This window comes from Nomascus leucogenys, chromosome 7b (genome assembly GCF_006542625.1).
Source record: "Nomascus leucogenys isolate Asia chromosome 7b, Asia_NLE_v1, whole genome shotgun sequence".
In the NCBI taxonomy this organism is placed as follows: domain Eukaryota; kingdom Metazoa; phylum Chordata; class Mammalia; order Primates; family Hylobatidae; genus Nomascus; species Nomascus leucogenys.
This window is the reverse complement of record NC_044387.1, coordinates 38415885-38434633: the sequence shown is the minus strand read 5'-3', so window position 1 is coordinate 38434633 and position 18749 is coordinate 38415885. Positions and strand designations below refer to the sequence as shown.

The window sequence follows — 18749 nt, the reverse complement described above, 5'->3', positions numbered from 1 at the left end:
CTTTTTCCATGGGTGAAGCATGAAACCTGACTTACATCAATCAGCCCAGTATACTCCTTTATCAAATGACTTTACTAAAGGTAACTCCCATTGTCTTGGGAATTTTTGAAATTAGTTTTTTTCTCTTTCTTTCCATCACAGGGTTAAAGAAACGAAGCCTAGAATAGCTTTCATTATTTGCTGCCATGAAGAACATAAAGCTAAGGGGTTAGAGCCAAGAAAAATCCTAGGGAAATTGATCTAAATCCTAATCACATCTATTGCTAAGCCAAATTTAACTCTTGGCATTGTGAATCATGTAACATAATATTTTTTCTGCAATTTATTTTTCCAGTTTGAGTCAGATCTGCACTTATTTGTAAAGAAGTATACAACATATAGGGCATTTGTTACCAGGAGTGGGGTTACAGGTAATGGGCTAGAATGGTTTTAAAAAAGGAACTCTCTGTCATACGAGAAGGTAAAAATCTTTGTTTTTCAGTTGCATAACAGTTGGTTTACTTTGGACCTTACAACATGTGCTACCAATATTACAGTATTCAGTAATCGAAAAAAAATAGGTAAGATGATAGATTCTATATTTAAAAAAAAGATGAAATCTTGCTTTGATATTTACTTCTGAAAGCAGACAGAAAGGAATGTTTTACCAAGAGTGGCTCTTCTGTCTGTGATCTGTGATAAAAGTACTAAACTTAATTTTGAGGGCCCTCCATGCTTGGGAGAGTTGAATTACTTAAACCAAAGAGAGGGCTGGCTATAAAATATTTAGAGATGAGAGACATAGTAGGAGAAAATATAAAGGAAGAGGAAATATATGGCCTTCCCCTAGCATATTTGTAAAGTACTGTCTTACTGAAAAATTATATAAACACATTATGGAAATAAAACTGAAATAAGGATTGAGAGGCAATACGTATACTCACCCACTAATTCCCATTGTTTCTATTGGCTTCTGCAAAGATACAGATTATACATATATGTGTATGTAAATAATCTTCAAAATATGTCTTATACAGATAAATGTTCCCCAATTAAAGATGAAAACAAATAATAACAACATTATTTTTCAAAAGCCTTTCATGTGACTATCTAATTTTCAACTTATTGAAGGTTGGTACATTACATGTTTTCCAAATGTAATTAGCTGACATTCTTTTTATACACATGCCAAGTATTATTTTTCAATCTGGTATACAAACAATATTTTTCTAAGATGCTGTGGTTAATGATCTTACAAGGCCTCATTAAGAATCATTTTTAATAAACATATATAAAAAAGACTAAGTCCAATGTCCTTTTTAAAGTAATATTTAATTTCATGAATTCCCATTTACAAGTGGAATGGACAGGAATGATTTTAATATTTGTATATTAATTAATGATATTTTGATGCAATATATATGGCAATAAACCTCCATATGTGTTACCCATTAGTACTGTATTTTTTTAAATGGGGATGAAACACTAATAATCACTACCTGTAAAATTAAGAACATTTATTATTTTGGTGAGTTTACCAATCTTTTCTGAGTTGTAAATTCTTAAAAAATAAATTCTAACAATTACAGAATACTGATTTGACTTCCACCTTTTTCGTACTTTTATTTTACCCCAAAGCAAACATTAAACACATAATCTTGCTAGGACAGACCATCTTGTTGGTATTATGAAACACTGGTGGGAGTAAGAACTAGTATCATTGATATGCAAAATTGTGCAGTTATCTCTGCAAATCACTAGGAAAATGTTGAAAGGTTAAAAATCAAAACAAAATATAGTGGTGATCCCCAAAAGTATTTTGACATTATTTTGATGATGAGTAATTTAGTCTCAACCAAAATCTTTTTTTCCCATTCATAATAATCATCCTCCCCTCAAATGTCTTTTAAAAATACATGAGACAGTTCAATAACAAAAAACCAAAGAGCACGAACTATTTTCAAAACAGAAAAATCTCTAGTGCTGAAAGAAATCTCAAAGAGCAGATTCCTTTGCAGACATTAATCAATGCGCTTGCAAATATTATGAAGATTTCTCTTTCCTCTTTGGCGGACAGTCTACTCTATTTGAAGTTTCCACTCCCACTCCGTTTTCTGTTCTTTTTTTACAAGATCTCGACCGTTTCTTCTTCATACATGAGGCCTGAATATTAGAATCTTCTACCCACCTCTGAAGCCAGAGAGTAATTAAGTTCCATGTTACGTAGGCTTGGATAGTGCAACTGGACGACAGAACAGCAATTTTAGCTGCCAACACATTTACATTTCCAGTAAGGGAATCAGGATTCCGATTCTGCGATCCAGCCAGGTGAAACCCAACAGTGAGTACGGAAACAATTAAAGTCACAAGTCTACCCAAGATAAACACAATTGCCCACAGAGATATGCCTTTCTGGTACTTTTCATCACTAAAGTAAAACAGGCCGCACATGTGGGAAAGTAATTCAACAAAATAATGCAGTACCAAAAGAAGAAGTCCCAAATGATTCAAGTACAAGAGATAAGCTCCAGTAATGTGGAAGAGGTGAAGACCAATGTAGACAAGTTGACGAGGGATGTCTTGTTTTTTGGTTTTCTGGAAGTAGAGTTCAGGAAAAGCATGAAACCAGTAAGCCAACTGGGATATGTAGAAAAACTTCATTTGAAATGTCATCATGCTATGGGGACGAGCCTTCCATATGAGAGTTGGGTCTGACAGGCAGTTTTCAGAGATTAAAATGAATGTGCCCCAAATACAAGAGAAAAAGTAGAACACACTAAACTGACCAGATTCGTTAAACTTGTTTTGTTTCGCTTTGGTGAACTGCATTCTCTTGTTAATTTTATCCAACACATATTCCTGAATTGTGGCATGAATGATGATTGCCACTAGCATGTAGAAGAAAACCGTGGCCAAATCTTTGACACCATAATAATAGAGGGACTTTGATCCCGTGGCTTGTTCCTCTGCTGCAGGGACAGCAACACTGTGCTGAAGAGTGAGAAACACGATGGATGCTTCTGCTGTTCCCTCGAACACAAGCCCCAGCAGGAAGAACATCCCCACGCAGGAGACGATGTCCGCATGATTCTGCAGGATGAATTCCTGGCTCAGAACGGGGGGGTTCTTGGTGCTCTTCTTACGGAGCCCCATGGTGGCGCTTCCCGGATACTCACCAGCGAGCCGCAGCTGCCTCCCCCTGGCAGCTCTTCACAGCGCCGCCGCCACGGTAGCAGCTCCGGGGGCTCCACTTCCCATCCCGAAGTCAGTCCCGGGTCGCAGCGGCCGCCCAGAAAAAAAATAAATCAAAGGCGAGGGCCGAGCTGAGCTGAGCATGCGCACCAGGGGGACGGCGGAGGCAGGGAAGGAAATCGAGCGCCGCGCCCCTACCCGGCGCCAGGCCCGGGGTTGCGAGCGGTGATCTTCAACGTTGATCGTCGCATCTTCAAACTCGCTGCCACCGCCAAGATGCTCCTGAATTCTTTTTTTTAGTGGCATCTTCATTAGTAATCATGATAAACCTATAGAGCTCTGGTTATTCTTCAGATCATTAATTATAACAACAATAGCATAATAATAACAGCAAACTCCCAGCACTACTTATCAGTTGCTGTGCTAAGCATTTCATTTATATTTATGAATTTAACTCTCCTGAAACACCCAATGAGGTAGATACTGTGATAATCTCCCCTCCCCCACCCCTTTTCAAGAGACAAAACACTGAGGCACAGAGAGGTTAAGTAATATGGCCAAATTCACATCCCTAGTAAGGGTTAGAGCAAAGATTTAAATCCAGTCTGGCTCCAGAGCGCGTGTTTTTCACTATTAAGCTGTATCGTCTTTTACTGTAAATCAATTATACCTGGAAATATTTACTAGGTCAACAAGATAGCATATTAAAATTATTTCCCCTATTTGCAATAATAATAATGTTTGCAATGATAACGTCTAGCCAGTATTTTGAAAGACTATGTGGCAGTTAGAAGGAGAGATGTATTAGTTCATGGAAAGGTCTTTTGGCTACAAAGCTCAAAACTGAATTTCTTCATTATAACAGATAAGAACCTCATATGTCATTTGTGTAGGTTTTGCATATATGGAGGAATTGTGAATTGAAGTTTCCCAAGACTTCACAGAGGACTTGGAAACTTTCAAGATTGGAACAGCCAGAAAGTAGAATCCTCACTGAACACTTGTGACATTCAGACAAGATCCAAGGAAAACTACACTGTTTTAAGTAAGGCTAAACTTGCCCTAAGGATAAAGCTAATTCATGCTTATAAACACAAAGTTTATAAGAAGCCTTGAAAAAGTTAAGGTACTCTAGGACTGTCTACCAGAATGCCTACTTGTGGCCTCTAGGTGCATCGTTAGTATTATCATGAAAGGGTGGCTTAATGTTCCAAAAGTGGGATTTCTAGCAAACAAGACAGAAACTAAATGGCCTTTTATGACCTAGTATTAGAAGTCACATTATATAATTTTCAGTATCAAGGTAGGCACAAGCCTGTTTTACTTCAAGGTGGGGTGAGGATGGAGGGGAGGGTGTGGACCGTACACATCAACTTTTAATGAGAAATGTACCTAGTATTTGCTAATTTTTTAAATAGCCACATCCTTTCCATTGGAAATAAATTTTGTTTCCTCTGACATGAAATATACACTTTTTCCTTCCAATGCAAACAATAGTCTCATGTCAATATGGCATCAGGTTCAGGCTTCTTACACAGGATATTTTTGTAAGCTAAATCAGATCCAGGAGCAGATAAAGGAAAGTCCTATCCTTTGTTGCACTTACTCTTGGTCTGAAGACTTGTGAACTAAAAGAATAAGGTTTTTGGCTCCTACACACCCAAAGCATAGGAAAAATGCAACAGACACTGCCATCTAAGAGTGAGAAAATGGATGCACACAGCAGTCAATAATCAATAATAACTATAAGATACATCCAGGTAAAGTTCCTAGATTTTGGTTTGAGTCCAATCTTCCTTTCTAGGAAATGGTGAAAGATTTTTTACCCTAAAACATGGATTAAATATTATAAGTTGATTTGTTTCTGTTTGTTGGCTTGCATATATTAAAAGATAAAAGACACTAGAAGCCAAATAGTGTTAACGTAATCCTGTTAATCTTTGTCTTTGTCATGTAATAGTCATTGATTATAGAATTAATTATGGAGTATTAATTACACATTAATACTTCAAGGAATTAACATTGCATAAACAAGCTTACAGGTGGAATCAACAGAACAACATATGAATCAGTTTCTGATAATCCTCAATCTTTTCTTGGTCTCATGTATTCAGAGGATTGCCAGGCATTGGTCGAATTATCTATTTAAAATGCCATATTGATTTTGTTATAAGAAACATTTGATTTAAAAATATCAATAAAAGTTCTCACTATAGTTAAGGTACTGTATTTCAAATAGGTGTTAATAATTAGTTCTTGCTGTTAGCTATGCAATACAACCTTTTGATGTCTGTGTTTTATAACTCAATATTATTTATATGAATAGCTTAGCTATAAAAAGCTCTTTTAAATTAGTTATTTGTATTTTAAAATAATTACCTTAAAATATAAACTGACATTGATTCTGATTTTGCTAAAATAATAAAGTACAGAAGAAACATTATAATACAGAGGTAGCCTCACTTTTCAATATTTTTATATCTAAGAATAATATAGTGTTTCCCTAAAGGTAAACTTCCACGGAAATTTTTTACTTCTAATATACTTCTATTTTAATCTTTGAAACTGTGCTTGAAAACATATGCTCAGAGACTAATAATCCTTATACATAGCTAGTTTATATGATTCATTTAGATAGTCTGGAAATAAAGCACGTGTTTCTCTTTAATTACTTGGAAATTAATAAGAAGTATTAGAACTATTAAAAATTAAATTATAATTGCCAAAGTATTTTTGGCAAACTTTAAACAGATGAGTATTTTATACTGTCCTTTCTCTATTTTTTTGCGACGGAGTCTCGCTCTGTCACCAGGTTGGAGTGCAGTGGCGCTATCTCAGCTAACTGCAACCTCCACCTCCGGAATTCCAGTGATTCTCCTGCCTCAGCCTCCCTAGGAGCTGGGACTACAGGTGTGCACCACCACGCCCAGCTAATTTTTGTATTTTTAGTAGAGACTGGGTCTCACCATGTTGGCCAGGATGGTCTTGATCTCTTCCCAAACTATTTTCTGGCTAGGCATGGTGGCTCACGCCTGTAATCCCAGCACTTTGGGAGGCTGAGGCAGCTGGATCACCTGAAGTCAGGAGTTCGAGACCAGCCTGGCCAACTTGGTGAAACCCCTTCTCTATTAAATATACAAAATTAACCAGGCATGGTGGCACACGCCTATAATCCCAGCTATTTGGGATGCTGAGGCAGGAGAATCACTTGAACCCGAGAGGTGGAGGTTGCAGTGAGCCGAGATCACAACGTTGTACTCCAGCCTGGGCAGAAAGTGAAACTCCATCTCAAAAAAAAAAACAAAACAAAAAACAACAAAAAAAACCTTTTTCCAAAGTGGTTACAATAAAGTTTGGTTACCTTGTCCACATTCTCACCAGTAGTTAGTAGAATCAAACATTTTAAAATTTAGCCATTCTTTGATGTTATTTAGTGATTTCTCATTGTCATTTTTACTTTATTTCACATCAGAATAGGTTTTACCAATTAGATTACAATGTACTCAGAAAAATGTAGAAATAACAGAGTTCCATTTTCACATCCTATAACTTTAAATGCTTACCTCACTTAGTGATCTTTTCCATATCCTTCCTTTCTGTATTTGAGAGCATGTGATAATTTATTTCTACTGGCAGACATATATGATGAGTATAACTAGAGTTAAAAAGCTGCACATACACACACATGCAGAGGTACACAGGTGCATTCATTTATAAATACATAGCATACACTCATAAATATGTAGTATTAGTAGTTAGCTTTATTATTTTATTTATTCCTTTGTCTATGCAAACATATTTATTGAATATTTTTTTCTGCCAAGGATTCTGTATACCCTGACATAAATTCTCCTTCTATACCGAGATTACATTCTGGTAAGTGTCATGGAATATCAAACGCTATCACTATGTAGTGAGGAAAATAGTATAAGGAATGAGAGTATGATACAAGATTATTTAATGGCTAGTTTGGAAAAGAGAGTTATTGATAGGAGTGCTGTTTCACCTGGGAGCTAACTGAAGGATTGATGTTACCCATTGTATTTTTCCTATTGCTGCTGTAAAAAAGTTACCACACACTTGGTGGCTTACAGAAACAGAAAGTGTATTATCTCACAATTTTCGAGGTCATAAAACTAAAATGGGTTTCACCAAGCTAAAATCAACGTGGTGGCAAGATTGTATTCCTTCTCGAGGCTCTAGGAGAAAATCTATCCCTCTTTCTTTTCCAGTTTAAAGATGAGTTCACCTGAATTTCTTAGTTTGTGGCCTTTTCCTTCAACTGCCAAGCCAGCAATCTCATCACTCTAAACTCTGGTTTCCTTGCCACATTGTCTCTGACTCTTTTGTCTCCCTCTTTCATCTTTTAAATATTCTAATGATTACATTGGGCCCACCAGGTTAATACAGGATACTCTGCCCATATCAAGGAACTTAGTTTAATCCACTTGCACAGTCTCTTTTGCTATGTGAAGTAACATCCACAGGTTTGAGAGATGAAGTTGCTGACATCCTAGATGTGGGGGCATTATTTTGCATGCCACACCCATGCTGGGGAGGAGCAAGCATTCAAAGAGAAATGTGCCAATCACAGAAAACAGTCTCTGTTTCCTTAAGGGATCTGACAGAATTAACATAGCTAAAGCAGGAAGCAAGGCATCTTACTAAGAGCAATAGTTATCAATCACAAATACTAAATATTTAGAGATACGTTTGAAATTACTTCAAAATGCCAAATATTTTACACATTTTTAAAGCTGGATTCAGAAATAGGATATGGAAATGGAGGACATTTGTGTATTCTGTGCCTTTACAGTGGAGGAAGATCACAAGTGGAAGCAGTTACCTATAAATTAAAACATAAAATAGATGTTTTGTCTTCAAAAACTTGGAAGACTTTTAATTTTCCTCCTGTCCTATGTCTAATTTTTTATAATTAATTAATTAATTTAGAGATAGGATCTTGCTCTGTCACCCAGGCTGGAGCACAGTTGTGCAATCATAGCTCACTGCAACCTCAAATACTAGAGCTCAAGTGACCACCCCTCTTCAGCCTCTGAAGTAGCAGCTGGAACTACAGGTGCATGCCACCACACCTGGTTAACCATGTTTAATTTTAAACAGTTCAAAAATCCATATTCTTATTTGTAATGTCAAGTAATTTATGTGGTGATATACACTGTTGTTTTGCTTTATATATCTAGAGAGTTTATTGAATTTATCTTTTACAGATATAAAAACAGAATCATGTAGATGTTATAATATTATGCTACAAATGATGAAAATAACACATATTGATGGGATTTGGAAGTTGGAAATAGTGTTTTCTATGCACCATAATCTGTTCATTTAGAACATATCAATATGCAGTACTTTTAAGAATATACCCACCTGTGTCCCTTATAAAATTTCTCTTTTCACAAGTTAGTATATTTTGAAAAAAGTTTATGACTAATATGATATTTCTCAATACTTCCAAGAATATAAAGCAGAGAAAACAGTTAAAGTACATTTTCTGGAGAGAAGAGGTAAAAAGCAAGTCAATGTATTTTTTAAATGATGGCTTATATGACAAATACTAGCATAATGACAGAAAAAAATTGTCATAAAAGGAAATTGAAGGTATGTTCAAATACGTTACTAAAGTTTATGATTTGTTGATTATTAGATATTTACAAAATATAATTTTAGAATTTGGCTTATGTTGATTTCTATAACTTCATATATTGAACAAGCATCCATTGGAAAACTATTAAAATGGCCATTGGTATTACACACATTTTTGCTCTTGCTGAATTCTGTTTGATTATGCCAATATTCACGGCAATAAGTGACATGGTCTTGTGTCCTCTTTTCTGGTTAAAACAGAGGATAAGCAAAACCAGTTTCAGTATGTTAAATCCAACAGCAAATCTCAGAGCCTTAAACAGAGAAAAATGCAATCTTTTTATGTAGTGGTTTTATGAAAAATCAATTACTGATCTCCAAAGTAATTGATTCATATCACTTTTTCTCTATAAATCCAGACTGTGGATGGTAATTATTTTTAAATTTTTCAAAATTTTTCTCATATACAGCAGCACAAAAGACAACTACCTTGAAAACTAAAGTGTGCAAAATGTTGGCAAGGGCAAAGAAGACTGTGCACCATTTATTTCTGACAAGAAAAATGATTCTAATGTCCCTAACATACCACCTTTCTCCCTTGTATAGAATGCATCAATCTATGGATGTCACTTTTGTGGCAGTCACGATTTATATTCTTCCTGGCAGCTCTCCTACCTTACAGGCCCTAAAATAGGTTTGGTTATAGCCTACAACTGCAGGAGAGCAAAAATCCATTTCCTGTATCCATTTCCGTGGCTCACACCCATTCGATGTCATTGTCTTTCTGATACTTGCCACCAAAGTTACTGATGATGTTACAAAACGGACAGACTGAGAATTAGACGCTTTTCACAAGACCTGATAATAAGTAATAATAAGGAACCAAATCTGTAAAAGCAAAGCAAAAATATTGTACAATAAAGGCCCCAAAGACAAAAGAAATCCTTATCATTTTCTGTTACAAAACAGACCTATGACTTGCAAATAATGCAAGTGAAGGTGCTTTAATCTTGTATTATACCTGTTTATGGCTTTTGTCCTAAATTAATTCATGCTTTTTAAAGTAATATGTAAGTGTGAAATTACACAAGTGCAATCTATTTTTAATGCTAATTAATCTTCTATCCAATGCATTCTTATTTACTAGCTAGTTAAATTTGCCACAAACTTTGGATAACAAATAACGGGATCAATAAATAGTTTATTTTGGAAATTTTGATCTTTTCAAGTATCTCTCTTCTCTACCAAACTCACAAGATACAATTTTTTTCCTGAAGTAGAATAACTGTGCTTCCAATAAGAAAAATATTTGAGTATTAAATAAATATTTCTAAAAGATACATTATGAAAGCACTTTTTTTTTTCCTAGACCTCCCCCCCAGGGAGGGGCTGCCGTGTTGACCACTGACATGCCCTGGTGACATTTTCTCCATTGTTTTGGGGATTAACATTTGGTTTCTCGTTACTTGTGCAAATTTCTGCAGGCTGCTTGAATTTCTCCTCAGAAAATGGGATTATCTTTTCTATCACATTGTCAGGCTGCAAATTTTTCAAACTTATGTGCTCTTTTTCCCTTTTAAAAATGAATGCTTTTAACAGCACCAAAGCACATCTTGCATGCTTTGCTGCTTAGAAATTTCTTATGCCAGATACTCTAAATCATCTCTCTCAAGTTTAAAGTTCCACAAATCTCTAGGGCAGGGGCAAAATGCCACCAGTCTCTTTGCTAAAACATAGCAAGAGTCATCTTCACTCTAGTTCCCAACAAGTTGCTCATCTCTATCTGAGACCACCTCAGCCTGGACCTTATTTTCCGTATTGCTATCAGCATTTTGGGCAAAGCCATTTAACAAGGCTCTAGGAAGTTCCAAACTTTCCAACATTTTCCTATCTTCTTCTGAGCCCTCCAAATTGCTACAACTTCTACCCCTTATCCAGTTCCAAAGTCACTTCCACATTTTTGGGTATCTTTTCAACAATGCACCACTCTACTGGTACCAATTTACTGTATTACTCTGTTTTCAAGCTGCTGATAAAGACATACCTAAGACTGGGCAAATTTAAAAAGAAAGAGGTTTAATTGGATTTTCAGTTCCACATGGCTGGGGAAGCCTCACAATCATGGCAGAAGACAAGAAGCAGCAAGTCCCGTCTTACATGAATGGCAGCAGACAAAGAGAGAATGAGGGAGAGGCAAATGCAGAAACCCCTGATAAAACTATCAGATCTCATGAGACTTATTCAGTACCACAGGAACAGTATGGTGGAAAGTGCCCCCATGATTTAGTGATCTCACACTGGGTCCCTACCTCTGACAACACATGGGAATTATGGCAACACAATTAAAGATGAGATTTGGGTGGGGACACAGAGCCAAATCATGTAAGTAATATACACAAAATAGTTCTTCAAAGTATTTATTTTTATCTGATAAGTGATAGCCTTCACTCATTCAATGCAAAAATTTTACCTTTCCTCCCTTAACAAATACTACCCATATCAGAAACCAAAAATGTATGGTAGTTTCCCAATTTATTCCTTTTATTGTTATGATTATAAATAAACCAAACTGGCAAAAAGGACAATAACATGTTAGAAATATGACTGGTAACAAAGTTTTCTGAGAAACCATGTTTACCATATGTTTCATTAACATCTTTCTGGTAATCTAATATCTCCTTTTGATACATAAAGATTGAACAACTTCCCTATGGGAAGACTAAGGGCTGGTGCCTCAAACAAGCCTTGTTTTAATTGGTCAAAGGCCCTTTTAGCCTCTGGTTTCCAAATTAGGGAGTGGGTTTTAGCTGCCTGAGTTTTGTTTATTAGGCGATATAAGGGACAAGCTATTTCACCATACCCAGGTATCCATATCCATAAGCTGTAGAACCCTGTAATGCCCAAGAATCCCTCAGTTGCTTGAAGGCTTTGGGGAGGGGAAAAGAGGAGACAGGCTTGAACATTTCTTTGCTTAGTGTCCTCGTCCCCTCTGACAAGACTAGGCCTAGGTTCTTCACTGAAGGCTGACAGAGCTGAGTCTTAGATTTGAGACCTTATTTCCTCTGTTAGCTGCAAAATTAAGAAGAACCTTACTGTGCTCCTGAGAGACTTCCTCAGTTGGGACACAAAGGAGAATGCCATCTACATGTTGTAAAACTTTACCCGGAGGATAAAGGAACTCAGAGAGATCTTTTGACAATGCCTGCCCAAACAGATGGGGGCTATCTCAAAATCCCTGAAGTAACACCATCCAGGTTAGCTGGGTGGTCTAGTTGAGGGGATCCACTAATGCAAATGAATACCAGGAGTCTGGGTGTAACAGTATTCAAAATAAGGCATCCTTTCAGTCCAGGACTGTGAATGATTTAGTTCCCTCATGTATTTGAGTTAACACGGTATAGGGACTGGGAACTGCCAGGTATATTGGAACCACAGCCTCATTAAGGAGGCAGAAATCCTAGACCAGTCTCCAGTCCCCAGTGGGTTTTTGTACCCACAATATCGGGGTATTATAAGGGCTGTTGCAGGATTTAAGGAGGCCCTGCATCCTCAAGTTATCGACGCTAGCTCCTAGTCCTTTCTTAACTTCTGGTTTTGGGGGATATGTCTTTGTTTAGCTAAGGAGGTAGGATCCTTAAGATGGACCCAAACTGGTATAGTGATTGTGGCTCAGCCAATTTTCCTTGAAGTTGCCCAAACTTCTGGGTTAATATTGGTCTCCACTAGAGGGAAACAAAGAGTCATTCCTGAAGCCAAAAAGATGGTGGTTCCTACATGAGCTAAGATATCTCTGCATGGCAAAGGAGTTGGGCTTTTGGGCATGATTAAAAAGGCATGAGTTGAGGTCTCCTCAACTACAACTAAGGGGTTGGAAAAATTTCAGATTAAAGGCTTTCCTGAGATGCCCCTCATGTTCATGCTGAGAGAAGTGGGGGCACCTGATTGTAGAAGAGAACTGAAAGGCCCACTCCAGTGTCCAGGAGGAGGTCCACATTCTTCCCTTCAACTTCCAGAATCACCCAGGGCTCCTGGATGGTAATGGTGGTCTGAACCACCAGAGCCAGGGAGAGGAGCCCTGGGACCCATCAGTTCTGCTGGGAGTGGCCTGCGTCTCCAGGGACAGTCCACCCTCCAGTGGTCCTATCACAAATTGGACAAGTTCAAGGTGGCTTCCTCATGTGGCCTGTGCAGTGCTTCCTAAAGTGCCCTGGCTTGCCACTTTGTAGCAGTTAACACTTGCTTCTCGGGGATTCTGGGGTTTGTCAGCCTGCAAGCCAGCCATTAGCGCCTCTTCATTTTTCTTCTGTCTCCCCTCTCTCTCAGGCTTCCTTCCAATCCCTATTGTAAAAGACTGAGGTGGCCACTTTCAGGAGGTTCTCCAAAGCACTATCTGGTCCTATGGCTTGCTTCTGCAGCTTCCTCCTGATATCCAGGTTTGCCTGAGTAATAAACTTATCCTTTAGGATTAGTTGTCCCTCAACTGAATCCAGAGGTAGAAAGATGTGGTTTACCAAAGCCCTTCTTAGCCTTCCCAAGGAGGCCCTGGGGTTCTCATCTGATCCCCAGTCTATCATGGATAATTTGGAATAATTGAGAGACTTAGTTCTAGTCCTTTGTATGCACTCTAGTATGTATACCTCAAAGTGTTTTCTTTTCCATTCTCCCATTTTATCATTGGGGTCTTATTTAGGGTCTTTCAATGGTACTGCTATTCTTCCAACTGGATAAGGCCCATTTTTTCCTGGCACAATATGATATATAAAGCTCATCCCCAAAATTTTCTGCCACTTGCAGGGCGGCCTGCTTTAGCAGTAGTCAGGGTTTGATTCAAAAGTAACATAACATCCTTCCAGGAGAATTCAAACACCTATGTTGAATTCTGTAAAGCCTCTAAATACCTGTCAGAGTCAGCATGTTACAGCTCTTTCATTCCCACCACCTACAGCACAGCAAATGGTGAAGGGGTGTGTTTCAGACTATTTGTGTTACAGCTCATTTAGTAATTCCATCCTGCTCTGGCCCATGGCTCCTGGGCTGGCCTGGCCCTGCTGCTGCTTCTCATCATGTGAGGTGGCCACCCAATGCTAGCAGAGGACGGGAGGGCTATGGTGTTACAGCTCTGGCTCAGAGAATTCCAATGTCTGCACCTCCAGAAAGGTTGCCACTGTTCACTACCACAGTCCAGTGAATGGGAGCATGTCACCATCCACAGCTCAGTGAGCTGGCCGGGAAAATGTTACAGCCTTTTTCATGCCCTCCTTTCGGCAGGTCCCAAGTTCTTGTCCCACGTCCAGGAAACAGAAAGTAATGCAAACTAGTGGAGGGTGAGCAAGGCAGAGAAGAACTTTATTTAGCAATAGAACAGCTCTCACTGGAGAGGAGACCTGAAGTGGGTAGGTCCTATCTGCAGGCAGGTAGTCCCAATGTGTGTCTGAGTGTGGCTGAGTCCAGGGTTTTTATGGGCTCAGAATGGAGGATGTGGATGCCAATTGGTCCATGAGTGGGCCCAGAAAATGCACCATTTGACTGGCCAAAAGGCATCAGGGAAGTTCTCACTCCAGGTCGTGGACTCCATGTGGAACTGGCAGTCCGGGCCCCAGACTTCAGGCCATCCCCGGCTTGAAGTTCAGGCCTCACTGGGGACCTGCTCCTTCCTGCCTAGGACCCTGTCTGCTTCCCCCCTGCCATACTTTGGTTAAATATATTCTCTGCTACTTTTTAATCATAGTTTTTGCTCTGAGAAAAGAATTAGATTCTACCTCTTTATCAATTCCTTGTTTTTTTGTTCTTTTACTTATCTTATTGGTCTGGGGCCAATTTAATAGTTACATATATCTTTATTCTGTCTTTTCAAGCACTGAACTCCTTACCTCTCACTTTGGCAGTTTCATCAACTCTCATAATTTGTATTTGCACTCAGGTCACCAGAGCTGATTAATGTGGGAAATAACAAGGACTTCTCAGAACTGCAAATTGCTTCCCTCTTGAGTAACATTGCTGCATGCATCCTGTTACAAGGAAGTATGAATACCACTGTTATACTTGTATGATCAAATAAGCTGGGCAAATTCTGTGCTTTGACTTTGAATGGTTTCTGCAAATTTTTTTGCCAAAAAGAATACTCTGCCAATGTTTTGTCTCATTGCTTATGCTTTTATTAAATAACACTAGTAAATTTTAATTGCAAACACTGTCAAAACACTTTATTTGTCCTGTTACTCATACAATACTTAAGAATGACGTTAACAAAAAATATGCAAAAACTATATACTAAAAACTGCAAAATAATATTTATGGAATGGAATGGACACAGATTAAATGAAATTAATTAATCAGAATCATAAAAGGCTTTTGTAGAATTTGAGAAGCTAACTGAACGATTTACTTAGAGAAACAACTACTTAGGACAGCCAAGAAAATCCTGAAAAAAAACACAACATTTTATATATTATAACACCTGATTTCTCTCTCTGTCTCACACACACACACACAGACACACAGTATAGTTTGCTGGAAAGGGTCGTGTGGGAACTTTCTGAGGAATTATGAATGTATTCTCATTTGATAGTAGTGATGATATTTATGATGGTGTATACATAAGTTTCCAAAACTTACTAAATCAAAATCTTATAACCTGTGTGTCTTACTATACTTAAATTCCACCTATACAGCAACAAAACAACCGCAAAAACAAAACAAAGTGACCCCATTTAAAAATTTTTTTTCAATAGTAATTTATTGGAAACGTTGGAGAGTGTGGCTGAATTAAACTGTAATTTAAATATTGCAATTTTAAAACTCTTATTTTTGGCAAGGAATAGAGAGATTCAGTGACCATAATAACAATATTAACAATAACCTGATTTTAGAGAGTAACATTCTTTAAAAATAATAATAATTGGAAAAGAAAAGAGTGGTATTAATATGTTACCATGTGCATTTTTACTTGTTAGATTCTTTCTACTATTTTTTTAAATTAGTACAAAGAATGACATTACAGACATCTGCATTCTCAAACACAACTCTATTCAATTCCATTGATTGCTTTAGATATTTTCCATGTTTGCTTCAGATTTTTTAACAGTGGAAACAATTCTGATACCAGGGAAGATTCCTATGTAGCCTTCCACAATTTCATTCACTTTTCTCCCTATTAAAAAATAACAAATATCTTTAAATTGTTTTATAATATTTCCCATGGCAGTTACTAACTCTATATATATATATACACACACACACAATAACTTAATATATATATACTTAATAACTTTATATATATACATCCATTTATATATATCCATTATATATATCTATAGCATATATACCTTCTACACATGTTTTAAACTTTAAATAAATAATGCCACAGCCTATATAGCCTCTGCATTGGTTTAAATGATACCATTATCTTAATGAGATTTTTCTATATATGAAATTATGTGTGGTTTTGACATAAAAATAAACACATTTCTCTCTTTTGTTGGACAGAATCAGCATCTTTTTTTTTTTTTTTTTTTTAAACACTTGGAAGCTCAGGGTCTATGCACCATGAAGAATTGTCTCAATGAATTCCAAGGGTCATAATGGAGAGCAGGTCCAATTACATTTCATCAACTGATCTGTTAAAATCTGTATATCATCCAGGGTGCATTAAGAAAAAAAGAAAACAAAAGATATTATATTGCTTACTGATCTACCTGGTTATTATATTAGTTGCTTTGATAATTAGCATTTTTTTTTTGCTGACTGCAAAGAACAGAGTTGTCAAATTTTCATTGAATAACCTCTGAAACTAAGAGCAGAAACACATCTTTCTTGTTAAATAGAGTGACCACTCTCACTTTTTAAATGTCTCCCAGTATCTCCGGTAGCATCACTGTATTGTTATTTCAGACCCAGTTAAAATGTAACTAACACTCATTGATTGATGAATTTTTCCAATTTCTGGAACAAATCCCTAAAGGAGATGATATTGATAAACACAAAAAAGAGTATTTTTATGTTTCTGCCTAAGATACTCATTCATGAATTTTTTACTCTCCTTGAAGCTCTAGTGTTGTGATCAATGTTGTGTCTATGAATCTTTTTCCCACAGATAATATTTTATTTTATTTATTATAGACATGGGGAGTCTCACTTTGTTGCCCAGGCTGGAGTGTGGTGGCAAGATCATAGCTCAATGTAGTCTTGTACTGGGCTCCAGAGATCCTTCCACTTCAGCCTTCCAAAGCACTGGGATTAGAGGGGTGAATAACTACATCTGGCCTCTCATAGATAATATTTTAAACAGCTAGGCTGGTGGTACTAATCTACAAAACACAGCTCAGGGCATATGATACTGATTTATATTAAGATACACAACCATATATGATTAAAATTACCAAATCTGACATGACTCACATAGCCTGCTCTCTGCTTTGTTTATACTATCATGTTCCCCTCTAACTTAATATTTATTCTGTGATATATCTGCTTTAATTAAAATTACTTTATATTCATAAATTCTTATACTGCTCATTTTAGAGTGCAAAACTCATATGAAATTTTAAACTGTATGTAAGTAAAGGGAGTATTTAAACTTGGTTCAAGTACTAAATAAGATTTTCTAAGGGTGATTCAGTGCAGTGTGAAAATAGATACTTTCTTATTGCCATTTCTTAGAAAAACAAAATTTGCAAGCTCAGCAAACACTGATTTTTAGTCTTTAAATTATTAAGATTAAACAGTGATTTTACATAGGTTATGCATCTTGCTTTTGAAATAATGAAATCTAAATATGGAAATAAAAGTTGAACCACAATACAATAACTTGTGAAATGCTGTGGAGTAACCATACAAGAGACTTGGAAATAAATTGTTTCCTATAGCCTTTTTAGGACATGCATTCATTTTCATTTCTGAAATATTATGTAATGTAAGTTTCATAGGAACAAAGTCTAGTCCTCCTAGCTGGTGGTATTGGTAGGATAGAGTGCTCATTTAATTTTCTTCTTTTATTTACTAAAATATTTGGTGTGGTTTTGTTGTTAATATAATTTGTTGTGTATTTTTCCTCCTGCCTTTATGAGAACCAAATCTATACATTGATCTTTGGGGATCCCATGCATGATAACAACTCTGGTAGTGTATTTCAGCTTCAGTTTTTTACTTTTTTTTTCTTTTTTAATTATTATTTAATAATTATTATTTAAGTTCTGGGATACATGTACAGAAGGTGCAGGTTTGAAGAAAACATTGTATTTCAGGGTGAATGACTTATTTCTGAAATTAGGGATAAGAAATGGCTTTCTCTTACTGCAATTTCTATTCATCATTGTAAAGAAATTCTAGTCATTGTGATAAGATAAGAAAAATAAAGTTTAATAGGAAAAATAAAACTTATTATCAGCCAAAGACATAGGCAATGGTTATTGATTGCTATGTGATACATCATGGCAGAAGCTTAAAATAACAATACTCTTTTTTTTTTTTTTTCGAGACTGAGTCTTGCTCTGTCACCCAGGCTGGTGGGTACTAGACTTAATAACTGGGTGATGAAATAATCTGTACAATAAATCCCCATTATACATTAATCTGTGTAACAAACCTGCACATTTACTTCTGAACTTAAAATACATGTTTTTAAAAAATCCATTTTGATCTAGATTCAACATTCATGCAATATTACTTCCACATTCCCTTAATCATGATACACAGGTTACCCTTGATTCAATGTTGGGAGGGATTACACAGGCTTTGAATAATAGGAGATGAGGATCACTATAGAACATGTTCTAGACTAGATACCATATCATAATTAGAAGCACAGAAAATGCAAAGAAAAAATGTATTGTTGAAATAGAATTAGTGATGGAATTTATCAGTTGTGTTTGATGTAAGTTAATATAGGAAATCAATTGTTTTTTTCTGTTTACAAGTGAAGTAATTAGAAAATAAAAAATTTAAAAGTAAACTATATGCTATAGCATCAATCT

The 18749-nt window shown here is 36.5% G+C and overlaps 1 protein-coding gene across 1 annotated transcript; it reads right to left on the bottom strand.

The window, feature by feature from the left end:
* Positions 1-1292: 1292 nt before the first annotated feature.
* Positions 1293-3339, bottom strand: TRAM1L1 (translocation associated membrane protein 1 like 1). Its single transcript, XM_012507664.2, has one exon. The coding sequence runs from the start codon at positions 3130-3132 to the stop codon at positions 2023-2025; it is 1110 nt and encodes a 369-aa protein (XP_012363118.2). The 5' UTR covers positions 3133-3339; the 3' UTR covers positions 1293-2022.
* Between the last annotated feature and the right edge of the window lie 15410 nt (positions 3340-18749).

Excerpts from the sequence above, each read along its gene's own strand:
- TRAM1L1 (XM_012507664.2), bottom strand. The coding sequence starts at position 3,132 with ATGGGGCTCCGTAAGAAGAGCACCAAGAACCCCCCCGTTCTGAGCCAG.